A 27,798-nucleotide genomic window follows, 5' to 3' on the forward strand; every position below is an offset into this window, starting at 1 on the left:
GCCATCTCCTACGTGTTGGTGCCCAAGAAGAAATACCTGTTGGGGTTTCCTTAGGTGCCTCTTTGATTGCCTTTCATTTGTGAAAGCCTGTCCTGGCTGGATGATGGTGGTGGGCTTGCTTTGCTTGCGGAGGTGAGGGAAACAGCCTAAGAGAACAGAGTGATGTTTTTCTGGAAACAGTGACGTGAGCTCTGGCCGCGTGCGGGTGAGGTGTCTTTGTTTTGGAGCTCAGTGAGGACATGACAAGCCTCAGCATTTGCATGGCCAGAATGTTGCAACTTCAGAATCGGGAATGGGAAATCAATGGAAAACTCTTTCCAAGCTGTCTTGTTCAGTCAAGTTGTTTTGTGTTGTGTAGCTGGAGCACCAGAAAGTGGGTTTTCAGGGAAGTATTTCCATGGGTTTGTGCATCTTCATCAGCAGCCGTGTTCCCACGTTAAGGGCTCTGAGGAGCTGCTGCTCCTCTCTGTATTCCTGGGCAGCTGGGTGCAAGGAGCTGTGTCCAGGTACGGAGAAGTCAGTGTGTCCCACTGGCACACCCTGGCTTTGCAGGACTGACAGGGACAAAACACAACACAAAGGCCTTCTCCTGTTTGACCTGCTCAGCCCCTAAAGGAAATTAGTTTGTGGAATTATCTGTTACGCTCTCTTCACATCAGGTGTTGCCTACAAAGGGACAGTCTGGAAAGTTGGTGATGCTGAACTCTGCTGTTAGGGTGGGTTGTTACTAAGCAGAAAGAAACTTTGCTGCCACTTGGAATTGGAGGAAGTTAAATCAATTCTGAAGAGTGTCCACTTAAGATTTAGCTGTAGTTTATCTAATCTGTTTTAGAGACACTTCAGAAGAACCTTCCTGCATGGCCTGGTATCAGTGAGGACATCGCTCCTCTGAGCGCATACTCAGAGCTTTGGGCTGGAAGCTGCAGTGCTGAATTTGCTAATTTATTTAATTCATCAAAGCATCTTAGCACACAGATGCAATAAAGATATTGCACAGATTGAAGTGTTCCACCGCTGCACCAAGTTAATTTTGCCAAGATTTGAAGACTTACCTTTTCAAAATGAAAGGTTAAGAAAATGGCTTTGAATAGCTGTATCCCCTTATTGAATAATGACAAGATTTCCCTTAATGTACTAGGAATTGATTGGATCTAAACCAAAATGTCACAGAAATAAATTAAGGTAATTGTAAGTGTTTTGCACCCTTTTATATAAAGGGTATGGTCCTAAGAAATTGTGTTTTGAAATCTGGAGCGAAGTCTATCTTCCAAATGCCTGCATTGTAAGGTAATTATCCTGTTGCAGTTTTAAGTCATTATTTCGCCTGTTGCCTGAGGAATTTTACAACAGAACAGTATTAATAAGATGCCAGGAATACAAATTTCATAACTTAATCTCTGTCATAAACGGCACTCGTATAAACAAAGTGGCATTTCCATTCATAATTACTCGACCTGCAGCAAATGTGGGTCAGGAACGAAAGGATGTTTGGTTCTACGTTCTGTGGAAAATGCATTTTCTTTTGTATTTTGAGGAGAAAGGTAAAAACTAAATAAATTAGTCGCTGTGTTCTGGCCAAGGATTGAATGTACCACAACTTTGAGAAAACGAGGATTCTAATTCCATGTTGTAAATCTCTGCTAAGTGGCATTTAAACTTTACTGTTGGTGATGACAATTCTCTTGAGTGTTCATGATGAAAAAGAAGACCCACTGATTGATTGGGTCCATCCCTTCCTCATTTCCCCAATTCCATGTACACAAACTAGCAGCCAAACCCAGCAGATTAAATTTAAAATGCAACAGATCTGGAGGCTTTTACTTTTTCCCCGCTGTCTGAAGCCTGACCGTTTGATTGCAGGCAATCACAGGGACTAGATGGCTTTAACGACAATTACGTAACTCATACAGTCAACTGACTTAAGGATCTGGGGCTCTAAATCTCTTGACCGACTTCTCCTTATTTTTTGAAGTTTCAGAAGTCTTAAAATTGTTTGTCAGCCGTTGGCATGTGAGAGCTGGAAGCACAGATGAACCTGTGCCTTCTGCATGTCAGTTTTGGAAGAGATTTGTTGCCCTGACTGACAGCAGGAACCTCCTCTGCCCGCTTGGAAAGCTCGTGGCCCCATCAGCTTCAAGGCTAATCATATTCCTGCTTGCTTTAAACAAGCATTCCCCTCTTTTGGCCTCAAATCTTGATTACATGTGACCTCCGGATAGCCTCAAAATGTTAATAAATTACTTTGAGATTGGTTTCTGCTACAGTCCAGTAAAATCTCCTGGCAGATCCATGTAAAACTGTACCCATGAAAAATGTTTCGGCTATGACCAAAACAATTCATTTATATACTTAAATGAGCAGGAGAAGGCTTTTCTGTTCTGAAAATTTATGTAGCAATGATCTCACTGAGCTGTGACTTAAGAGATTTAAGCCTGACCTTGGATTCTGATCTCTGGTAATACTTGGCCGATGTTTTATTGCGTGTCGTGCATGGGAACGTATGGGTCACAGCGACCAGCGTCTTGAAACAAGGATTAACACCAGGTATTCTCTGCCTTCTCAGCATTTCTCTAGGGCTAAGACATGCACTGCAAGCAGTAACTAGCAGCCAAGGCATCCTAATGTTGTCCTTAGTAGTTTGCATCTTCAACTATGTCCACAAGTCTCTTTGTTTACCGAGGTGCTTGCTGTATGTCTTTGCTCCTCAGCCGTGTCTAGCCGATGAGCTCAGCCTCAGCCCCCGAAAGGTTCACCCTGTCTGCAAGAGGAGTCGTAACTCAGCCTCCCGGCTCGCTCCCGCTAAGCCTCCGTCGCACTGGGAGCGCCTGTGGTGACAGTGTGTGCCAGCGACGCTTAGTGGCTTTACAGTATCGAGTGAACTGTCAGCTTCAAACTCATTTACTTAAGACTTGGGCTAATGACAGTCCCCCAAGTGACATGCAATCCTTGCTCTTCAGAGCTAGACCCTTCCCTTGCCACAGCGTGCAAGGCCGGTAATGAGTGAGGATCATGATTTGCTGGCTGGATTGAGTATGAAGTGACAGGTAGGATTTATTCCTCACTTTCCAAGCACCTTTATGGAGTTTCCAATTTTTTGTCTTTAATTGGCTCTAGTGGCAGCCTTCCACAGGCACTGTGCACATCCAGGGGAATGGGTCTATGCGGGAAAGGTCTGTTCGTTAAGGCAGCGCCTGTAATTGCCTCAGGCTGCCACAGCAATAGCGCTAAAAATCCAAGCCTGGCATCATTACAGTCCAAAACTCATCACACTGTGGGTTCTGCTTTTCACTTAATGATGTTGTTCTTCATGTAGTGTGCTGTGCTGCGATGGTATGATTAATCAGAGCAGGCTTTCGTGCATTTCAACGCGCCCTGAACTGGAGCTGCAGCAATGCCCTTTTCACGTGAGTGAAACCAGCACCATCCAGGCATCCATTGGCAGCTGGCCTGCAAAGAGGAGGAGACCACCAGACATGGTCATGGTGCTGTGTCCTGAGCACCACAACTGCCTCATGTTAATAAACATTAACACGATTCAACCAGCTCAGCACCGATGGGTCCAGAGTTCGTAACACAGGAGGACCTGTGAGGCGTGACAGCCTGAAGTGCCCGGCAAGCCAGTCCCAAAGGAATGTAGGGCAAAGTTAGAATAATTTATTGCCAGTTGGTAAGACAAGCACAGAGCAAGCTGCTGGGGGTAAGTCTGGGGTGGGCTGCTGCATGTTGCCTACAACACCGACACTACTTTTCTGCACATCTATTTGGGGCCCCGGTGGCTGCTGACAAACTGACAACCCGCGTGAAGCACGGGCAGGAAGCTCGCCCTGGTAACCGAGACACTTCCACTGTTTTCTACTTTGCTGTGAAATACAGGCAACAAAACCTAAGGGAAGCACAGAGCCGAGAAGAAGCATCACTCCCTGACACTGTCCAGCTGTGCCTGGCACTGTGAATGTAATGCTTCCAAACGGCCACCACCAGGAAAAGGAGACATGATTGCTGCCCTGCGTGTAACAGAGTCGATGTCTGCAGCCCACCTTCGAGCCCCTGGATATTTTACACTAACGGTTTTGCTGAAGGTTCCTCTGGCTCAGGCACCAGAGGAGAAGGGGTTTGGGTGCCGCAACAGGAAAATGTTAGGAAGAGATGGTGAAGTTTTAACTGTACAACAGGTTTGGATAGTAGCTTCAAAGGATCCCATTAACAAAACAGATACGGTGCCAGAACAGAAGTAAACAGAAAAGCCTGTTTAGTTATTGCAGAATAACTCTGTAGGGACAGGGCATCTAAGGGAACTCTAGCTTTGAGGCGCAACATGGTGTTGATTAGTGCAAGTAAACCTCTTCAAGAGTCACCTTTTAGCAATTACAATCAGACACCACCACTGTGGCTTCAAAAGCTTCATTAGCAAACCCTGCTCCCAGGCGTCTCAGATACCCCGGCAGTTTTAACTGATGGAGAACTGTCTTGCCTTATTTATTTTCTTCCAAATGAAAGAAGTGGGAAGATAATTACACGTTCCCTCATCAGGATAAATAGCATTAAAAATCAAAATATATCCTCCTGAAGAAAACACAGCCAGTGGTACAGAATAAGAGATGAGGATAATTTTTCAGTTGAGTATGACGATGGCAGGGTACCTTCATGTTTCACTGTCACCTAAAAGGACAATTTAAAAAAAAAACACAACACAACAGTGTCTTTTTAGATGTAGCTGAAAGAAAGCTATCAAAAGTAAGTATCATTTCTATTTTTGTTAGGACTCTTATGAAACACCTGAAACACTCTTATGAACACCTGTTTTACTGAAAACTATTTTATAGCAGTTTTCTCTTAATCCACTGGTAAAACAGAAAAAGTAGAGACTTTAATTTTTTCCTGGTTAAGGAAAAGGCAGTTGGCAGCACCTTATTCACCATCAACATGCCAAATGCTCGTAGACTGCTCTGTGTGCCGATGCTGATCTACTCCCAGATAGTGTGAACACCTCTTGCTGTTTCTCCAGCCAATGTACTGACTTCCCACTCACATACTAGGACAAATGAAGTTTAGTGCTCTTGTTAATTTCAATGTGAATTCATTATTTGGTGGCTAAAATAAATGTTGTATGCCACCGATCCTCCCTAACCTGACCCCGAATCCTCTTACTGACTCACTTGCTGCTTTGTATATGCTGTAGTTCTTTGTTTATTCTGAGGCTTTAACAATAATACAATGAGAGAGCAGAGAAATAATTACAGCAACAGTTGGCTTTGTTCTTGCAACAGACTAATTTACTAGCACCGTCCTGTGAAACAGTCAAGTTGAAGTTACGTCTTACAGATTGTCACCTGGCTTTATTGTCTCTAATGGATCCATGGCCAGAAAAACAGGGTGCTGAATTGGTTCCACGCAGAAATATGTTTGGAGGATAAAAGTCACTTGAAAAATAACCATCGAGCCAGAATCAGTTGAGGAGGATTCTTCAGTGCTCTGGGTCTTCCAATAAAACACTCCGTAATTCTAAGCCACTGTTTTCTCCAGAGCAATACAGCCTGCAATTGTAGAGCAGAGAGTAACTGAAGCTGTGACAGATGTTACCCATACATTATCGATACAGCTTTGCCTGTTGACCAAATGAGGTCTGTGTGCTTAACCTCAGATCTGATGTGACTTCTGCTGTGAAACCTGTACAGATCATAGATGCTGCAGTCAGGTTTAAAGAACTGCAGAAGTCACCCAGGGCAGCTCCTGCTCAAAGCAGAATCAACACTGGAGTTGGACCAGGTTGTTCAGGCCTTTGTTCAGCCAGTTCCAAGGATTGAGGGTCTACCATGTCTCTGGGACCCTGTTGTTTTTTAACCTCTGAGTGAAAAATGTTTTCCTTGTATCTAGATTGAACCATCCCTGTTTTGCTGTCTCTCATCCTCCTGCCAGGCAGCACTGTGAAAAGCCTGGCTCTTTTGGTTCTGTCTTCCTGCCTTCCCTATGGCTCTGGAAAGGGCAGTAATTGCTTCCCTTCAGCTCCTGGGTGTGCCTGCTGTTGGCTTTCCTCCCTGCCTCATGCTGAGCCTACCCAAGAAGCAGGGTGAAACTGGGACCCATTTTTCTTTCCCTCAGACATCCAGCAGCCCATGCCCCCTTTACCATGGGAGGTTTATTCTGAGAAGTCGGGGACATTACTGAAGTTTGTGGCACACAGAGCCAAGGTTTCTGCCAGCAAAGGGAATGGAAATCACCCAGGTGAAATCTCCCACATAAACTCCGCTGCAGGAGGTGTTGGAGGTAATGAATGTTTCTCTGTGAAGGACTGGGGAGGGAGAAATGCCGGACACACAGCACCAGTTCCAAAAAAAAGGAAGAGACAAGACTGGGGGGAGCACTGAAGGAAGTGGAAACTTGCTGCTGATTCGTTAGGGTCTGGGTTTCATCAGTTGACCTTGTGGTAGTAAAATGTGCTGAATGTGGGTGTGTAGCTACTACAGGGACGTGTCCAGGAAGGGTATTTGCAGACGCTGGAACCCAGCTGAGCCATGTTGAGAACATGAGCATGAAGCACTGCAACGTGCTTTTCAGACAAGCCTCCTGCAACACCTAAGCATGTGCCGTTTTAGGGAGTGCAGTACTGTTACCCTGGCTGCACAGCAGCTCAGGGCAGATCTATACTGATGCTACCAGAACCTCCCTTTCCCCATTCAATGCAGAGACATTCCCTAGAATAGACCCAGGAGCCACGGGGCAAACTCAGGGAAGTTTGAATCTGGATCTGCCAGCAGATTTGCCTGGCAGCACTCAGCAGGTGTCAGTTCCTGCTAAAAGTGATTCAGTTCCTCCTGAAAACACGACTGTGAACTCCAAGCTGTAGAGTATGTTTACAATGAATACCTTTTCACACTAATGGGCTTAAGTGGAGCATTGATGGCACAGGGTGCTTAGCAGGCAGGATGCTGGATGCTGCAAGGGGAGACTGGCAAGCAATGACAGTGGAGAGCGTGGGCCAGGGATGGAAGGGGAAGGGCCTTTATTACGCTGAGGGTGGCTTGAAGCAAGAATCTGTGGCTGCCCTCCTGTGTGAACTGCTGAAGATGTAGAGAAGCTCCTCTTCTTCTGGGGAGAAGGGTCCAAACAGCTGCCGACTGCCCCGAGTGCTGTCCCCTGCCCAGGAAAACTCCTGTGGCTGGCAGAAGAGGTGCCTGCCAAATAATTTCACGTTATTCCAACTGAGAGGGTTCCAGAAAAGGAGGACAAATGTGCAAGTCATCCCGACTGGAGGAGTGAGTGCCCTTACTCTGCTACTGTGCACAGGGATTCTGAAAGTTTTTTGGCATTTATTTGAAATGTTTACCTAAGATCACCATCAAAACCCCCAAAAAAGCCTCTGAAAAGAGACCAAATGATTCACTGGAACTGTTTGGTCTAGGATGGTCTAAGTATTTGAAATCTCAGATTTAAATGTTAGTCAAGGGTAATGACTAGAGAGCCCCACAGGCCAGTCACTGCGTTTATTGTTAGGCTCAAGGTGAGAGGATGCTTTACCATTTCCAAATTGCCTTGCTTTAAGAATAGATGATACTTCAGATTTGAACCAGATTTGTAGTCTTCATGTGCAATAAACACATTGGGAAATAAAGTAAAATGGAGTTTCTGTCCTTGACTTAAGAGAACTTCTGGTAAATATTGTCTGTAGTGGAATTACATTACCAACAACGATGAAGAGTTGCCAAAAATACATAAATATATCTATCTCAGGAGGGGAAGCTATTAATGAGATTGTCCTTCTATGAGTAATCCTGTATCCAGACCCCCTCCTATGAGATTACCCTCTGAAGAAATAAGCCTACTGAGAAGTCGTGCTGTGATACAGAGAGAGTTGTGTGAAGCAATTAACCACAGGAACTGCAATGCTGATTGCAAGTAGCTGCTGATCTGGCAAGGAAAACCAATGTACCAAAACCAAGGGAAGGCAGAGGCAAGGCATTAGAGTGTCATGGAATACCACTCTGTGGAACAAACGACGGGTCAGGTCATGCCCTCACTGGGCAATGGGATATGTTTTTAAACCAGCTTGGTTCTAGCTTTGGTTTGCTCGGTAGGCTGGTTCTAGCTCTGTTAACTCATGCCTGAGTTAAGACAAAAAGAGGCAGAAATAAATAAGAAAGCAGATCAGATTCACACCAATGTGCTACAGAAGATGATGACAAATCTAAGGGTAGATCACAGCGAGGCAGTGTGCCTTTCCACACGTTAGACAGTTTCACATCTGGCTTCCACTCCAGGGGTCCTGTTGTGGCTGTCGCTGCGTTGAACTTTTCAGCCAGAGCAGTAACACCTTCTCAGAGCGCAGCAGCCGTCAGCACGATGCTAAGCCAGCTGCCAAACTTGGCTCTGCGGCTGCCGTGTGTTGCAGCTTGTCTGCTTCCGTTCCACGGACAGGCTTTGATTCCAGCCAGTTTCAGAGGCACAGCCCGTCTTCCTTTGGGTGTCAGGAGGCAGAGCCGGGTACACAGACGGGCGCGTGAACTGTAACCGGAAGTTTTACAAACTCAACCCAGAATCTTGTCCACCACAGGGACTCACTGGTGCACAAGCAGGAGAGTGGTAAGAAGGGACGGCTCAGGGGGCACAGAACAGTGGCAAAGTTGCAGCAAACAAAGCAGAGCCAGCAGCAGTGAGGCAATGTCTTTACTACAGCAAGAGCTGCTGGGGCAGGGACCAAAAGCTGAGCAGGAGGGATGGGAGGGAAATCCAGTTACAATAAATACTGAATTTTGGGGTCACTCCAAAGCACAATAAACCAGGAATTTGCTGGTTCAAGCACACATATCCCCATCATGTGAAGAATTATTAAAAAAAAAAAAAAAAAAAGGAACATAAGTGTTGTGAAATTGGGCAAAGGCTTCAGGGAACAACATAAGCCCTTAAAACATACTGTAGTGGCTTAGTGTCTATCCAAGCATATTTATGCTGTTCACTGCCATGGTATTCAAAGTCGGATTTGACACGTGGGTTTCCCTCTGAAGTAGAGGGGAGGTCTGCTTGTCCTCACTACAATTTTTAATTGAATTTATGTTCAGTCAGCATAACGTGATTGCTCTAAAGATGTCTCTGTCTGCTCATAATAAGGTTAAAACTCAATTAGTAGCTGCAGCATGTAACAATATTTCACCACTTGCCAGAAGGCTCCACCAGCATCTGGCTAGCTGCAAGCCCCGGGTTCCGCACGCATCTGGTTCTGCAGTGGCGACGGTCTCACCCAGCCAGCGTGGCAGTCGCCCTCCTGGCAGCACCGTCTGTGGGACGGGGCTGTCCCACAGCGCTTCCCACGCCATCTCCCTGCGCCGTCTCTCTGCCACGCCAGTACTGCCTCACAGAAAATGTTACTACAAAATCATCCACACCTTTGCTTTGCTGTGTTTAACAACCCCCCAAAGACACACAGCTGCTAGGAAAACTGCTGAGATTACAATACGGCTTTTGATGTATTTATGTGAGGAATAAGATTTATATTTTTTTAATCTAGAAGAAATTAATTTGAGCCTAACCACCGATTGTAATAGCCAGAAAATCTGTGTGACCATCAGGCAACAGAGCCCTAGGTGAAGCCGACTGCATGAAAACCTTCCCAAGGTTTTTGCTTTTCATTTCTGCCCACCTGACCTTGCTAAACTAATTTTTGCCATATAACCTTAGCACAAAACAAATCATAGCTCTCTTTCTCTCCTTCCTTTTAAGGTATGCCCGGTTTCCCCATCATTCATCTTACTATTTTAGCAGAAAAATTATAAAATATTAGCATTTATGTGATGGGTATTTTTCTGAATATCCATTTTAGTGTCTGTACAGATGATTGACCTTGGTTGTATGTGCTGCATAACTTGATTAAGAGCAGGTAAATAACAAGTATGCCATGTTCTGAATTATTACAGAAAACAGACATACATTTGTAATGTGAAGGCATCCAAAAGAAAAGAGGACTTGTAAATATAAATTCTACCAGCAAAGGAACATTTGAAATTGTATTGTCTCACATTTTATATTTGGCCACATAACTTGGGACAATAACTCAAAAAACCTCTTCAAACGTAGTTCCAACCATTTTGTCAAGGTCTACTACTTTTAGTCCACTTTACTTATAGGTCTCAGAGAGTCCTTGGAACACTTTACATCTCCTTCATGTAACCACAAGTCATTCCTGTACAGGACTCGCATGAGCAACTCATCCTTCAGTGCATTTTACTTCTGTGTTTATCTCATTGGTGCTTTTCTTTATATTTCTAATCTACTTTTCCTGACAACCATTGGGCAGGGGTCTCTTAAGGACTTCCTAGATGCACATAAAGTTTAACACAGTCCTCTGCCATTAACACCAAGCGTGGTTCCTTGCTTTGCGCTGGTACCTCTGCAGGTTAACGTGAGGAAGGCGGGCCACACTGCTGTCAGTGCCAGGGTAATCCTTTATGTCACAGATTCAACTGCAGAAGTGGAAAAGACCTTTGAGATTATAGAGGCCAACCATACCTGTCCTCTACCAAACCGTATCCCTGAGCACCTCATCTGCCCCTCTTTTGAACACATCCCCTCGATGCCTCACGCTGTGCCAGTGCCTGCTTCCACCACTAGCTTTGTCAACAGCCTGGAACACCGCAGATTGCCCTTTGCTTTGCCCTGCCAGGCGTGCCTCCTGCTGCAGGCACCCCGTGGCTGCATACCCCCTGAGGTGCCTTTGCTGTACGGCGGGAGAGGCGCCCGGGGCAACCACAGGGCGCCCAGGCGCACCCCGGCCTCGCACCTCAGCAGCAGGCCGGCCACCGCCGCGCGTCGAGCCTAAAATGGCGCCGCGGGCGGGCGGCGCGGAGAGGGGGCGTGGCCTCGCGGCCCGCGGCCCCGCCCCGCCGTGACCTCAGCGCGCGCACTGGGCGCCGCAGCCGCTGCGGTGCGCGCCTCACGTGACGCAGGTAGCGGTCCCCCGCCCCGCTGCTCCCTCGTCGCGGCCTGTGCCCCGGGCGGCGTTGGAGGCGGCGCTGCCGCTGTTCGCGGGCGAGCCGGAGCCTCCCGCCCCCGCAGGTCTGTCAGCGCCGGGCGAGGGGCGGGGGGGTTGTGGGCCCGGCGGCCGGGCCGGACCCGGCCCAGCTTGGCTCGGGGAGCGGCGGGCTGTGGGCGGCGTGGCGGAGCCAGGCCTGGCCATTCCCCGTGCGGGCCCTCCGAGCGGCGGGGGCCGCTTGCCGTGCGTGGGGTTTTGAGGGGTCGCGCCGCAGGTGCCGGGCCGGGTCCTGTGGCGTGGCCTTGAGGCGGCGCGCCGCGGCTTGGGGCGAGGGGGGGAAAGCGGCCCGCCTGGCCCGGGCTCCAGGAGGACCTCGGCCCCGCCGTTACCGGGAGCGCCTTGGCAGCCCCCCTGGCTCCGTCCCTGGCCGCAGCCAAGGTGAACAGGGCGCTGGTTTTGACGGGTGGCCATGGGAAGATGTGTCCTTGGGTTGTGGGCAGGGCCTGAGGCTAAAGCCGATCCCTTCCAGGCATTCCTCCTGCTCCTCTGCAGTGTTTTGGTACCCTGGAGCCTGTGGTGATGGTAGCCCTTCAGTATCCACTGGAGGTGGGCTTTTTTGAGGGGAGAGTAACATGTTGGGTAGTTCTAGTGCATGGAGATGCCTCCATTGCCCGAGACTCATGGTACATACCTTGTGGTGAATGTTCAGCTTGTAAACCTTCCTCCGGGCCAACTTTTTGGATGGAGAATTATGCTTCTTTATACAGTATTGCACATCTGTATTGGGAGAACGAGAAAGATTTAGCACATTGAGGTGTATATTCCTGAAGTAGCATTACTTGATAAGGATATTAGATGCCTTTCTAGTTTCAACTATCCATAACAGGCTTTTGGAGATGCTTTATTACCTTCATCCATTTTTGTCACTGTCAGCCATGTGTTATTAGAATTATTCAATCTTAAGAAGAGCTTTTGGAGTGAGCTGTATGGGGAGCATAGGAGAAAATGATCACAATAGAGGGTGAAGGAGTGTTTTTTGTGAAATATGGACTAGACGTGTCAATGATTACTTCCACAGAGCATGCAGAACTTTTGTTAGCATTGGCAGCAGGACTTCACGGGTGTGTTAAACTCAGTAAGGGTACTGTCAGTACCAGGACAATATTGATTCATGATACTAGGCTGTGCAATTTATGGAAAAAAAATGGATAAACGCTTTGCAATCTGAAGTGTCTCGCTGTCCCTTTTTCATACGCTTCTATTGCCCCCTAGAAACCTGGGTAGAATAATTGACAAGTCTATCCATGACACCATCTCACTTCTAAAGTTGAAAATTCCAGGGTAGAAGGTAGCTTGTAGCTTGACACACGTGCCATACTGCAGAACAGCTGCAGAAATTTTCAACCGCTTAGGGCTTTCATTTACTTCCACCATTTTATGGGTGCTTTGGTGCATTAAATAATCACGTTGTTCTTTTGGTTCAGTGCTTCTTTCTTATTTTTGACCTCTGGTAGAGAGTTAATTAATACCTTCCTTTAGGTTGCTCTTAGCTCAGCGTGATTCCTTGCCAGTCGCTGTTTTCTTTTTGGGGTTGATTTAGGAAACATAGCAGAGTGGAACAATCCTAAGTGTTTCTGCCTTCTGCTTGCTGTCCTGTGTTCTGATTTTTGACTGACGGTCTCAAGGCTGAGTGGGCTGGAATGGTCTATGATCATGCTGGTGGTCTCAGATTTGTTTAGCTGCTGACAGCTGACATCTGTACTCAAGAGCAGTGCGTGCGAACGGAAGCACTAGGAAGAAGTGAGTTTTGTTGAGGGAAATTAAATCTGTAGCTGAAATCTGACTGGAATTACACGATTGGTGGCTTTGTCCATTTTTCTTTCATACCTGCAAAAAAAGGAGGCATTACTTTTTCATGAGATGGAAATAATGTCTGTCGTAACAGTTTCCTTCACCCGTGATCTTTACATCTCCACAGGAGTAACAGTAGCCCATATCCACTCTTGTTGATTGTGTATTCAGTAGTTACAGCTGACAGTATGGCTCTGACCCCATTTTGAAAGTTAAATGGAACTGGAGGGAAGTGACTGGTGCCACTTATAAGCTCTTAGTTTCTATTATACGTTGTGTGATTTGCATCCATTTTCAAATCTCCCTGACAAATTGTTATGTTGCTGTGTGTTCTTTGCTAACTGCTAGAAGAAAGATTTACACCTACTCCAAGCAGAAGTAGTAGTAGGAAGAATGAATGTGGAATTACCTGTACTTAAGAAGCTTGCCACTGTAGTGCCATAAACTGAGAAAAACGTCCCTCTCATTCCTTTCTCCCCCAGCAATTTGCAAAGCACTTAAATAATGGCAGGGAGTGCTTTATGAACAGGTGTCCACCCTTGAGGTATGTGTGCACAAGTTTGTTAGCAAAGGGTGGGATTTGCATGGAATAAGATAGGTGGAATAATAATTTCTATCAGAATGGGCACAGATAGAAAGTCTTAAGCGCCAAGGTGACTTCTCTGTTCTTACTGTTACAACATGATGAAATCTTACCATGGTTTGCCAAACAATGTGATGCATACATAGTGTTTTTAGTGCTGTTGCATCTTAAAAAGAGTTACATATGCAGACAATATTTTTCCTCTGCCGGTGTTGTCCCAGTTGCGCTGAGCTTTTGCAGGACTTAATCTGCTCTCAAAATGGTGCTGACAGTATTTATGTTCCTACAGTTGCCTAGGAGCCCTAATCATAGACAGAGTGTTGACAGAAGAGGAAACCAGTGTTGTAATAAGCTTTGAATCTGTGAAAAGGAAAATGACAAGTGAACGTAGCTAGGTAGGAAATAATGCTAACATAGAGGGAAGGGATTCGGCATACTAGGTAGCTCAACCATTGCCAATCTGCTGAAAATGCCAAGGGGCAGGGAGAAGAGCATGTGGTTTTGCAGTTTTGGAGGTTTTCTGGGTTGAAGGGAGGATTGTTTACTAGTTTTGGTGATTCTGCCTTGTGAGAATACATTCCATGTATCTGGACACCGTGGAGAATGTGAACAAGTGCTTGTTTGCAAAGTTCAGTTACGTGGAAGATGCCAGCTGGTGCTATGATGTAGTCATTGGATCTACTAGGGATGGGAGTGAAAAGGCTGCAGAAATCTTGAAAGAGGAGTCAAGGGAATTTGGTGTGATAAAGGAATGGAGTTCACTGCTGGAATGATACAGTTACAGTCAGTGACTAGGAAAGCGATCCAAGTCAGCAGCTTTCAAAATAGATAATGAGTTAACGATGTCATGTTAAAAATGTGGTGACAGAGAAGAGAATGCTCTAATACTGTTTTATTCAGTAACAGCCTTTTTTCTTTTTATATTAATTATTAAATTGGATGATGAAAAATAGAGCTCTTTATATCCCTTTCAAATTTAGGAAATTTGTAATTGCATATTTCCTTTTTTGGAGGTAGAGGGGAAAGAGTAAAAATAGTGAGAAAATAATCGCATGGGGTTTATATCTAGAAAATATTTATACATAGTTTTTTGAGGTATCTGTTGTTTCTTGAATTAGAGGCAAAATAATCTTCATGTGTAATGGGTAACAAAATTTGATCTGTAACTCAAAATGACAGTATTGTTTTTTAAATACTCTAAAGTTCATTTGGCATGTTAATTATTCGTTTTTAATAGATGTTCAACTAGTCACACTGAACAGCAAAACACCCTGGATTTTACCTTCTTGCCAAATAAATTATTTCTTTAAATGGACAAAAAACTAAATGAGAGACACCTCAGAGTCAAATCTGAATTGTTCTTCCTCTTAATTTGTTTTCTACACTTTATGTTCTTGTAGCTTTCCAGATAATTATAAAATGAAAACAAAACTAGTAACTTCTTTTCATATTACTGCTATTTCTTTGCAGTTTTAGCAACTTCATCTTTACAGTTCTACAACTCTTGGTCTAATTGTAATCTATACTTGTTCTCTTTGTTCTAAAGCTTCAGTTCCCTTTGCTAGCACTGGAGCTGATGGTGTTGAGCATTCCCAAGATTCAACCCTGATAATTTTTTTCTCATTGGGTTAAAAATCACAGGGAATCTCCTCTCGGTTTTGAAAACCTTGTAAGAGGCCAATGGGATCACAAGATGACTGTTGTTAGTTAGGAAAGCAAATTAAACTGAGCCTTTTCTTCGTGTAACACTGAAGGCTAGTGTCAATATGAACACTTAGCTAACACTTGTAATTATTTTGTCAGCACCAGTATTTGTGACATAAATTTGAGGTAGCAGCTTTTTTTCAGCCACTGTATTTGCGGTTGACGCTGTTCATGGAACTTATCCCATTTTGGCTTGATAAAAGGCTGTGGCTTTCTGTGGCCCAGAGACAGCTGTTATGGTTGCCAAGGGCTCTGGAGAAATCAGTGATGGGCAGACTCACTTGTTCCCAGGGAACCTGGGCTCAGGGGGGCTGCAGTACAAGTGGTGCCATGATTGCTTCAGGAATTCAGTTGGTGTTACCTGTTACAGAAGCTGTGAGGTAAACTGGTGGATGTGGGATGGCCATCAGCAACACTTCCACCACTGTAAGCATAGCTGTACAATCAGTCATGGAGTGGCCTCTCTTCAGAAGAAAGCTTCAAGTCTAAGCCTGAGCTTTGTTGAAGAGCACTCCAGCCATAAACCTCTGACTTCACTGTGAGGCTGAAATGTGTCTGCAATTCATTGACTCTTTTTTCTGATTAGGTTTGTTTTCATCTTTATTAATAGACTTGGATCTTCTGTCTAATAAACGAACATGAGTCATCTGAAGTTGTTTGCGGCTAAGCTGAAGTGGCATGGCACTAAACTTCTGGAAAAGCAAGATATAGCCAGAAGGGTATTTTTGCATGGCCAGCGGTATGCTTCATCAGGAACCTCAGAACCATTCCTGAGTGGGAGTAATTCAAATTATGTGGAGGAAATGTATTACGCGTGGCTCGAAAACCCTAAAAGCGTACATAAGGTAGGTCTAAAACTTGACTGTAAATGATAATATTAGCTTGAGTGGAATTGATTTTTTTTTTCTTTTTCACTTTTTTTATAAAAAGTCCAGAAAAAGGTATGAAATGAAAAATATGAAACTAATTTCCCACATATTGATTATTGTAAGATGTGATATTGCAGCAGAAAAAGAGAGAAGCCACAGGCATGATGAGTTGAGCGGAAAGAATGAGAAGTCCAGACCAGAAATAGTAAAATGCAGAGAAACTTTCAGCATTCCTCCATGGAAGTACTGTTCAAGCAGTCTGTTAATTGGTTAATATGTGGAAGAAGACACAAGAAGTAAAATACTCTTAATTTTTTTTCTTTATTGTAGTAACATTGTATCAGAGGATGTGTTATATTTAAATAGTATGTGTTGTCAGTACTTCTAAACTGACTGAAGATGAATGTTCAGTTCCCTTTAGAGAGCTGGGGAAGTCAAAACCTGAATTTTGAAATGCAAGAAAAGCTTTCATAGGTGACATACATTTGTGGGTGGGTTTTTTGGGGTTTTTGTTTTGTTTAACTGAGGATTTAGGCAATAGATTTATTCTTGTGGGCAAAATACATGACTTATTTTCTAACAAGCTTTCTGCTGACAAGGAAGGCTCTCTTATGGTGATACATGTGTAACAACTTAAGAAGCTGATGAGAAATCTGATAAATTCAAAGGCAGACAAGTCATTTTCTGGAGAAGTGATGTGAATGGTGCCCAAAATGTTTACCAAATTGGTTGTGTGCTCCCTTATTCTTGAGGCACATATATCAATATGTCACTTAGAAGTTGTTGCTCTAAGCCTGGTAATCCATCTGGAGTGTGAGGAAGTGATGCACATTGAGGAAAGAAAAAGGGAGACCAATAAAAAGCAGTTTTATAACTGAGTGGGTTTTTTGGATGTTGTGTCTGAATTTAGTCTTGTTGGAAGGTGACATATGCAGTCACAACTCTGAAATCTGATTCTTATTGTCACAGTAGACAGATCTTAGGTCTTTTGTGTAACACCTTAACTTGGAACTGAAGAGACCTTTGCCAGGGTGGCTCCTCTCATCCCATCTATTTTTGTCTTTCATTCTTTGTTGTGTAACTGCTTGCTAAATTTCCAAACGGTGTAGAGCAGGGTAGCATATTGTGTGGATCCTTTGAATTACTTTCTGGGAAGCCCTCATGTTGTGTTGGCGCTTTAGATCAATATTAACCCTTTATTTTGAGGGCACCAAGGGATTGAAGTCATCAGAAGCAGCATATGTGGTGGTGTCTCGTTTCTGCTTCAGCAGTTACATTGACTCATGGCAGCCCTCTTTGTTTTAAGAAGAATTAAATTCCTTGTCCAGGACCTTTACAACGGGGTGTATTTTGCTGCTCTGAAGTCTTGAAAGCTTCTGGTGGGGCGTAAAGCTCGGTAAATGAAGACACGTGTCGAATCAGCCGCACGCCGGCGGCGGGGCCAGCCGGCTCCCTCCCGGCGGAGCTGGCCAGGGTGCTGAACGGCCCGCCCGGCCGCGCTGAGGCTCCTCGGCAACCCAGCCACGTCCTCTGCGGCGGCAGGGAACTTCCCCGGCCCAACCGCCCGAGCAAAGAACAAAGGCCTCAGCTAATTTTAGAGCTGGTCGTTATTTTGCTGATACTTGGGGGTAGGCGGAAATGCTAAAAATCCTGCCGAAAGTCTATCTGATCTGCCTGGCAGTCCAGGCGCAGTTGGGAGGTGGGTCCTGATGAAGTGATGCAGTTTGTAGGTTGTGTAACCACCAATAAATGGGCAGAAGGGAATTGACAGAGGAATGTGAATGTGCTGGTGGAGTAGGGTGTGTCTGGGGGACTGGATCCTAGGTAATTCAAGACGCATTTTAAAACTCTGTGAATTCTTTTTCCAGATGAACTAGATGTAATATACTTATATCAGTACTGAACTGAAGTTAAATTCATTGTGTGCTTAGTTTATGAGGCTTAAAAGAATATGATTGATGGGCTCCATGGCTTCCTTTTCAGCTCTTTTTGCCTAAATAATTAGGTTTTTCATGGTCTAGGAAAAAAGAGATGGAGGAGAAAGATGACAATTTATTTTACTTTGTTTCATCAACAAAATTAATTTTTGGTTCATTGAAAACCATGTAATTTTATCAGTAGAAAGCTGTAAATACCTATCTAAGATTCGGTAGAAATTTGGGCTTCAGTGAAGCAGGTTAAAATGTTGAGAGTTCAACTCACCCAGTTTTCTTAAAAAAATCCCCCTGGAAAAGTCATGCCATAATTATTTGACTATAGTTTGTAAATTTGTCTGTCTGTTATGGAAAGTGGTGAAAGTGTTGGAAAATACTGTCAAGAGATCCCAATTATTTATGTGGAGTTGGTTATGATATTGTCAATTTGATTCTCTCTCTGCAAGCCACTCATGTTTCATTGTTTTATCCAAATTGTCCATCATACTTTAGATGTCTAAATTCCTGGCACAAATTAGCTATTACATTGTTTGTCCTCTTCTTCCTCTTTTATATCCTGTTTTTCCTTATATTTCTTCTTGGATATCCCCTCCTTAGAGGGGATGTGCCTCCTTCTAGTCAATGACATGAAAAAAATTTATTTTTCCCGGGAATTAAAAAACATGCTCTAATAATTTTTACTTAGAAGCTCCAATTAATCAAGGCTTTTGGTGATTTCTGTTTTAGAATGTTTGACTCGACGTGTTTTCCCGTGTATGCTTATTTAAAACTGTGTGAAATATGGCTGTCACATTCCAATGAGTATATTCAGTGTTGCTAGCATTTTTTCTAAGAATCTCTCCTTTCTATGTATACCAGGCTTATATATCAAGGAATATGCATTACTATCCATAGAAGATTTTATTCTTTGTGCAAATCCATTCCTGATGATTTCCTGCATTTCCTTGTCTTTTGAATTTCCTATCCTTAGGGTAGCCAAAACAACAATCAGAATAAAATGACGTGGGCTCTGGAAAAGGCATCATTATTTCTCCTTGAAGCATGGTGTCAGGGCCATAGATCATAAGGGAGAAGCTTGACAAGGCTCAGTTATTACTATCACAAGATTAATTACAAAACTGCATGGTTGGATATTAAGTACATAATGTCTGCCATGTTGTCTTGTATGCAGCCGCTCTACCGTGAGTGTGTAATGACTTCCTTGTTTTGTGTACCTGGGAAAAGTGTGGGCTTTTTCTTCTCTTTCAACTTGATCTTTACTTTTACTTTGTTTTGGTTTTTTTTTTTTAATGATGTAGTGGCGCTCAATGGGTGTCTTCCAAGGCTTTACTGTCCTCACTGCAGTTGATAAATATGTCACTAGAAAAAACCCAAGCCATCAAAATAACTAATAAGTTACTTGTTATTATAAGTGCAATAGTGTTTGTTAAATCAAGAGTAGAATATTGTCACAGAATCCCTTGAATTGTATTATATTATTGGAGAAAATAATGGTTAACTACAATACAGATTTGCTGGCAAGGAAGAAAATAAGGAGCATCTCATGTATCACTATAGTAATTTATTTTTTACAGGTGTGTTTCTTTTATAAGTCTCCTCTGCCATTTTCTTTAACGAACTGTACCATTCTAGTTTGGAACCTGCAGGTTTGCTGTGAGGCCAAGCTCGTCTTCTGTCTGGTCAGTCACATGGTGAATGCTGTTGCCAAAGGCTGACATTGATACAGAGGACGTGAAGACTCTAATCCAGTATCAATCTTGAAAGACACTATAGAAATTTGTAAAGGCTTTGATGGATGTATATATAGAAAAAAACTAATTTTCTGTAGCCAAATGATGTATTTTCCCTCCCCTCTGATTAAATGTCAAGCCTGCCCAACAAATCAATAAGTTCAAAAATGCGATAGGAAGAAATAGTGTGGGTTCCTTCTGTTCCAGCTGGCTGCATCTTCAGATGTAAACATTCTGAAGGAGTTTCTTTGAGAGTCTGCATGATGAAAGGGGTCCTCTGCTTATTATCTTTAACCAGGTAGCTTGTTGGGCAAGACTTTTTGGATTTTATTGTCAATTGTCTCAAGCAGAGCACTTGTCTAAAAACATTCAATTGTTTGTGGGACTGTGCTATGCTAAATGTTAGATCTAAATGGAAAGCTGTTGACTCAAAAAAGGAATTATTATCATTATAATGTTAGTATTATCACTGTACCCATGTCATGATGTTGGAAAAATGAGGAAGGAACCTTAACATAAGCAAAGCGTGTTCTTTATTAGAACGTGGAATTAATGCCAAGCGTCAGATTTGTCATAGTGTGCATTTGTCAGTGTGTGCTTGGAATTGCCTAATTTAGTGAAAGTTAATTACTCTGTGTTGCCAGTATAATTCCTCCAGTCTAAGTAGCCTCAGTTGTAACATGAAGGGATTGTGTTGGTTTTTCACTCTCTGGGACCTGCAAGCGCTTGGACTAGGTGCTGTGTAGGCATGGAGTAACAGTGCTGCTCTTAACACAGAGCAAGAAGGATAGAAAGAAAACCAGAGGAAATGCAGTTACACTAATAGACTCTTGTAGATGATTTATACGATGTTGTGTAAATTCAGACTTCTAAACTCGGTGCAGCTAGCAAGGTGTCGAAGGAAAGAATATAGGAAATGGGCATAAATGAGAGAAGGCAGGAGGGCCTTTTGTTAACTTTGATGGAAACTGTAAGCTAAGCATGAGTATTGATTAGTGCCCTGCTAGTGCAGGCTTTCTTCTTTGTTGGGTGTAAGCATCTCAGATGCTTTTTCCCATTCTGCTTCTGTCTGTTGGCATCCATTTATTTAATACCGTTCTAACCTAGAACAGTGAATAGAAAACTGGTTTGGAGATATTTGAATATTTGGAGATTTGGGCATATGTGGAGGGAAGTGACTTGTGTAAAATGCAGATAGAAATAAAAAGATGTTGTCTTTTGTGACTAAATTTCTGAAGTATGTACTCCTCTTAAGTTATGACTTGCAACTGGGTCCATAATTTCTTTCATTGTAAGGTGACCTGAGCTAGTGAGATCTTAAACCAAAGCCTCACTCAGAAAAGCTGTAATTTTTTTTAAACAGTTTCTTCAAGAAAGGCCCTTAAGGACTGATTCTGATTTAACATATTCAGTGAGTGCCTTGAAGTATCATAAATTCTTTAATTATCCTTAAAGGAATGGATTAATTTCCTTTATTAAGGTTTTCAATTTTATAGGCTTGATACCTCTTTACCAGCAGCACGGTATCATACCCATTACAGGTTGCCTGAATGAATATCACCGTTAGAGAGCTGTGTGAATGAGTAATGTACCAAGATGCTTTGCAGTCATACGTGGTGGAGAGTTTTCCACTGAACAAGCTCAGTGTAAGAAATGAGATGGAAAGGGATCTGTGTAAATGAAATGCACGGTTGCTACCGAGATGTGGATATAGCAATACTCTCTTCTTGCTGGCTATTAGTGGTACTTTAATGTTGTAGTGTAGCGAGGTACCATTCTGGTTTTGCTTGAGCCTTGTTTGAGGTAATGAATTTTCATTCTTTCTTTCTCTGTACCTGTGTCCAGTCCTGGGATTTGTTTTTCCGAAATGCTAACGCTGGCCAAGCGTATGATCCCCATCTACCAGATCAGTTGGAAAAAAAGGTATCATTTCTTCAGAGCCATGGCCTGGCCCAGACACCAGGTAAAGCTGAAAAGCTTGTTGAAGATCACCTTGCTGTGCAGTCTTTGATAAGAGCATACCAAGTAAGTGTACTTTGGGGTAGGTGTGGGAGGGCCTCTCCTTTGCAAACAACCTTCTTTTTTATGTCCTTATTTGTCTTCTGGTCTTAACTCTTGCTTGTGGTATTGCTTCTGATCCAGAATGTCTTGAACTAGACAGTATTTTCTTCCCTGTGCGGTGTCTGAACACTGAGGTCCTGGATTCAGGCTGGGATGCTCCTCTGGCTTAGCAAACCTGGGATTTTGATTACCAACAGCCCTGATAATGGTCATCTGATTTGACGTGGAAACTCTTTATGGAGATTGTAGTTTGTGAAAGAGAACATGAATCTATCAGTGCATGAGCCAAACATAAAAGTTTAGCCTTCACTATTCTTTTGGCTTACTTGACTATTAAGACTTTCTTTTTTTGTGTGTGTATGTTTCTCTGATTCAGTAAGTTACTTGACCAAATTAGAAAATAAAGTTATCTAAAATACTTTTTCATGACATGAAGGGAGTTGTCCAGGATATACTGGTACTGATGCATCTCCCAATGTGTGCAGTAAAATAAAAACTTTTCCCTCTCTTCAACAGCAAACTTCTCTAGGACCCAAGTCTGTCTTCACTTCTGGGAAAGTTTATTACAGTTGTTGATGTTACGACCTTTCTTTAGGAAAGGAGGAAATGTGCTTGCCTTCTCACACATCCAGTGTGAATGGTGAGATTCCTGATTGGAGCAGCATTATGGGTTAAAAGAGAGAAGAAATAATGAGTTAACCAGGGGTTGAATTTTGGTAGGCTGATAGCAGTGAGTTTGGGTCAGCTTTGATGAATTTCTTTTAGAGAGCTGTTCATCAGAATTTACTTTGTTTAAAAAAAAATCTCAGTGTAAACCAATGTTATTAAATTAAAAAATTAAGTTCTCATTTCCTTTTTTCCTCTAAAAGGAAAAATTTTTCTTCTAAGAGGAAGGTTTTGGAAATAGCAGAGTGGTTTTGATTAGATGCTTTCTAAATGTAAAACTAATTTAAAGAAATTTTGTTTAGACTTGTGTTTGATATCTTAATTTCAATTAAAAGCTTAAAAACGGTGTGATACAGGAAAACCCTGCTTAACATGTAGATCTGTGTTGAGCAAAATATTCCAGGTTTTTTTTCCTTTTTTTCTTTTGTTTAATAAGTATGTAACTTCCCAAGAAGTTTACTACAGTTTGAGTTGAGCAGACTCTTTCTGCACTGTACTAAGAATTTTAACTTCTGTTTGCTATTAACAGAGAAATGCAAGAGGAATTTTTGTAAAGACCTTTTATTCTGTGTACATCGCTCTGTCATATCTGTTGATTCAGATATGAACCATGTTGATCCAGCTCTTGGAGAGGTGTTTTATAAGAGTAAAAATGTTTGTGAATATAATGGATATATGAAATTTGCTTAGAAAGAGCTATGTAGAAAGCAACTGCTTCAGCAAGCAACTTTTGCTTGAAGTAAAAATTTGTTGGAGAATTGAAGAGAGTTGGAGAATGTTATGTACTTGAAAATACTTCAGGGGTTAGCATTTTGTTTCCTGTGTTTGAAAGTGCCATGGACTCAAGTGATGGAACTGGAATGGCACGCACCCATGTGTCTGCAAAAAACAATGAAAGCAGATTACCCAAGGCAACTGTCTGTTTTTTAAAGGTATTTAATACCCTCTAAATTCAGTGTTGAAGGGATACAATCAATTTGTGACCTTCCTTTGCCTGATAATGAAATGAAATGGAGAAGGATACAGAATTTTCATTTCTCAAACCTGTCAGTATTTTATGATTTTTGTGGTAAACTGCTCTGTGGTCTGTTGAGCCAGTCTTCTGAAAAGGCAGTTAATATATTGCTTTTTCTAATACAGAGCACTGGACGCACTGAAAGGAGGTTTTCCAGTGAAATTGTGTGCTTACACAAAAATGAGTCTAGATAAATTAATTTCTCCAGTCCTTTTTATACTATAGACTTTTTAATTTTTTATTTTTTTTTTTTTTACATCTCCATCTAGAAAATATGATTTTAAAGTCTAGTTTCAGGTAGTCTGTACTTGCATTTAGTCAAATTTATGGCAATTGATGAAATTTTTCCATTAATGTATTTTCACAAGGTGGTTCTCTGATTTTTGCAGTTGGAAGTTATTTAAGAAAAAAACCCCAAACTCTTGATATTGAGGAAAATACTGTCTCTTAGTTAAAGGCCAAGCTGTTCCTGGAGTGTAATATGGCACAACGCTTCACTGATTTGCTTTTCTGGATTTTGGCATTCTTGTTAATCCTCTTCCTACTAATACTGCAGAGCAGATGTAGTTTAGGGAGGTGAATTCTTCCTGTTGCTGATGCTTGAGACAGAATTGTTTGCTTAGTTCCAGTCAGATAGACTTTGTGCCAGTGTAAACAATGAGGTGGCACAGATGTTGCCGTGGGCATCATTTGGCTTGTCAGAGTTTTATTACCGGTGATTCATGAGATGCAAAGGGTCTCAGAGGCCAGGCTGAATTTACAGGGCTGGTCATTCTGAAAGAGATGCTGCGTTCTGTTCGCTTGTGAGTGGAAAGCATTTTGTTGGGAACTCTCCTGCAAACGTGGAACATTTGAATAGTGTTTTTACAAGTCACTTCATGGTAAACCACACTCTATACTGTGTGGTGCAATTCATTATTAATATTGCAGTTTATTTGTTTATTTTTTTAGAGACAGTTTGGATACTAGTTGTTTGAATGAAATTCTACCCGAGTGATCTGAATTTCTCCTTAAGAAGAAAAATATTAAGGAGAGAAACTATATAGATTAATATATTAATATCTTTTAATGAGCTAATTTGGCTTGAGAATCACACACAAGAGACATATTAAAAATGGCTTTTATTTGTGGCTCTGTATCAGTTATATCTTCTGTACCAATGTTATGTGTTGATACAAGGCCCTATTGTCTAGCACCTTATTGCATTAACACCGGTCATTGTGATAACTGAAAGCTAGCTAAACTCCCCCTGGAATTTGTGTTCTTTGGTGTCTTGAATGTCAATTTTATCAGAGAGGAGATTTGTGAAACTTCATGAATGAAATAAATGCCATCTGATGTGGAGCAGAGCTCATGAAGAGTGATCTCTTCACTTACAGTATAAACTTTTCAGCACCAATCTGTGTTTTAGGTCAGCTGGGCTATGTTTTAGTATTCAGCGGGTGCAGAAGGGAGGATTCATGCAAACATGCAAAATATCTTAATTACCACATGGTGGGATCTATGGACTAGTCATAGTTTCTTAATTTTACCTGGAGATTGAATACCATCTTTAGTAGGTTTTGGATTTTTAAACCTAGACTTCAGCATAATTCCTATTTAAATTGTCACACAAAGGAAATGCTTTGTTCTAATGTGTATTCAGCAATTTTAATAGAGGTAGTACGTATATCAACAATATAGTGCTTATTTCCAACTCCTATGGGAAAACTCAGGAAAACTTGACCCTTTTGTGACAGTGGTGTTTGCTTATTTGACATAATGGCTGATATACCTACTATGGGGAAATATCAGTGACTTTTCCCCTTTGTCTGACTTCTGTTAGTATGAATTAATTTTTCTCTCACTTTTCTCCTTTTTCAGATCCGTGGCCATCATGTGGCTCAGCTGGATCCCCTGGGAATTCTGGATGCAGACTTGGATTCGTTTGTTCCATCTGACTTAATCACTACAATTGATAAACTCGGTGCGTACGCTGTATGCCTTGTTTGCAGTGGTCATTTATCTCTCTTCGTTTCGTTGGGCTGAGGTGATTTAATAAGACATTCTAGGGAAGCTTCTTACTGTATCATGAAATAATTTCTTCAAGCATGTGTAAGGAGTCTCCAATTTCCAGACAGTGGAATTTCTACTCTGATCACACGTGAGGTTCCTGTGAATGCACCTTCTGATGAATAATGATTATAAACACTTTATAAACCTCCAAAATCGTATGGGCTTTAACCACATCAGAAATTAATACTAATGAATATATTAGGTCAAGGTTCTGGTAATCTAAATTACTTTTGTACCAGTGTGCTTGGTACTTGTCTTGACTGGGGACATCTGAAGGTTAGTCAATAGGAAAAACAAGCAATAAACGGCACCTGGATAGAGGAACTTAGGGTAAATTTCATATCCGATTTGGATTCTAGCCTGTGGTACTTAGTCCTTCTGTATAACTTGAAATCTGGAGTTATTAGAAGAAAGCATGGAAAGCATAGAGTTCTTAACTTGTGTACATAGTCCAGTGGCGATAGCTTTAGTTCACTGCTGGAAGGGGGTAATGCACAAGGGTTTGCTTCTGCAGAGGTTGTTCTGGTTGCTAAGAGGTCACGCCTTTGAGAAATAGCTCTGATCAATTTCTTTGCTCCTCTCTGCTTGAATAAATAAACCCATCTGATTGATTTTTCTCTACTCTTCAGTCTACCTGGTATGTTTAAAAGGTGGGTTTTTACTTAATAAAGACGCTGAATCAATTTTTCTTTGATATGTAGAGAAGTTTTTTGGACCGGACATAAAACATAGTGCAAGTAGTAGATAAAACACATTCAGCTTAATTTTACTGTGAGTACTTATACTGCCTCTTTGCTGCCTGCTGTGTTTTCTATTTCTGGTAGTAGGGAAAGAAGCAGTTCTGACTCTTGATCATATAAAAGTAGTGGAGTGCTTAAGACTGTAAATAGAGAGGTGCTTACACAAATTAGGGGTTCTCTTTGAAGTCTCTCAGCTTTAATTGAAGAAAAATACCTACTAGAAAATACATTAGACATTTACTGAGTAAATATAATTTGGAGCATTAGTGATTGCTACTAAGCCTATGTATTTCTTTAAACTTGACAGATAGTTTAGTGCAGAGTGTTGTAGCTGGTCAGAAGGCATCATCCTGAAGCTCACATGAACATAGGGAAAATATGCCAGATACTGAATGAGATGAGGATGTTACTGAGAGTGTGAGTGTAACTGAGGTGATACTTCAGCTTGTGAGGAGAAACAAAATTTCTAACCTAGTCCTAGCACAGCAAAAAGGAGGAGGATATCAAATGCTGCCTGCACTCGCATGTTCCAGAGAGGAAACTTTGAGAGGTCTCTGGCAGTACAGAAAGTATTTTAGTATTTGATTTTTTTTTCTGTGCATTTTCTTTGCTCCATCTTACAGTTTCTTTTTTGACAAACAAGTTTCTTCTGGGTTTGCTTCTTGTGCAGCTAGTTACAGGTGTACCTGCTGCACAATTCACGTTACAGAACTGCTTGGGCTGTATCTCCTTAGATGTGAGCTGATGCTTCAGTAGATATGTAGCGCTGCAGTACCAAGCACAGATGTTCCGTGTGTGCCGAAATTGCGCCTGTATGTGGTCTGGCTTTTTGCATGACAGAACATGAAAAGCCTGTGAAGTCTGACAGGAAGTCAAGCAAAGGGAAAAAAAAAAAAAGAAAAAGAGGGTGTTAGCACTGCTTTGTTTCAAACGATGTAAAGCCCCTGTCATCCCCCTTGTCCCTTGTCCCTGCTCCTTTTTTCAATCTCTTTTTTGGTTGTTTTTGTTGGTGGATTGATCTGGCTCGTTTTGGACTTGATCTTAAAGGCTTTTTCCAACTTAGTGATTCTGTTTGGGGTTTTTTAATCGTTTTAGAAAAGCAGAATTAATTTGGTAATGGAAAAACCTGTTATGGTACCAAAAAGACGAAACAGTGGTACAGAAGTGCTTTTTCTGGGCACTCCAGATTTGATATTTCACTAAATGGTTAAAACTATTAAAAATTGTATTTTAAAAATCTCATTTTAAAATACATTAAATATTTTTAAATACGTTAAATATTTCAAAATGTATTATTTTTTGAAAGAAAAAATTGTTATTATTGACAGCGTTGCACAGCAGAAGTGATGGCAATGCAGTCCTATGGCCTGACTTTTAAATGCTAAGTTCTGTTATTACTTCATCTTCAGCAAATTAATCTAACAAATGTGGAGCACTATTCCATATTGATTTAAGAGTTATGTTAAAGTGGGTGCCAGCAGCTTACCGGTAAACAAGATTAAAAGTTCAAAATTAAAAACAGAGAAGCTACTTTTACCCTTTAAGATATTTCTATATTTGCACCCACATATAATTCTTATGTATGTATATGTGTTTCTGTAACTGTGTTGTAAGTTTTTACATTTGCTTC

At 42.0% G+C, this 27,798-nt stretch overlaps 1 protein-coding gene across 2 annotated transcripts in view; it reads left to right on the plus strand.

The window, feature by feature from the left end:
- Positions 1-15,736: 15,736 nt before the first annotated feature.
- OGDHL (oxoglutarate dehydrogenase L) overlaps positions 15,737-27,798 on the plus strand; it is a gene marked incomplete at both ends in the record, with an annotated part of 44,785 nt that continues 32,723 nt past the window's right edge. The window contains 3 exons of one of the 2 annotated variants that reach the window (XM_084265058.1): positions 15,737-15,943; positions 21,477-21,656; positions 25,237-25,339. In XM_084265058.1, the coding sequence (XP_084121184.1) occupies positions 15,737-15,943; positions 21,477-21,656; positions 25,237-25,339 (490 nt within the window). The remainder of the gene's footprint in view (positions 15,944-21,476; positions 21,657-25,236; positions 25,340-27,798) is intronic. The other variant, XM_084265059.1, reaches the window with a different exon arrangement.

The sequence above is a fragment of the Gallinula chloropus genome (genome assembly GCF_964237585.1).
Source record: "Gallinula chloropus genome assembly, chromosome: 5".
Taxonomy (NCBI): Eukaryota; Metazoa; Chordata; class Aves; order Gruiformes; family Rallidae; genus Gallinula; species Gallinula chloropus.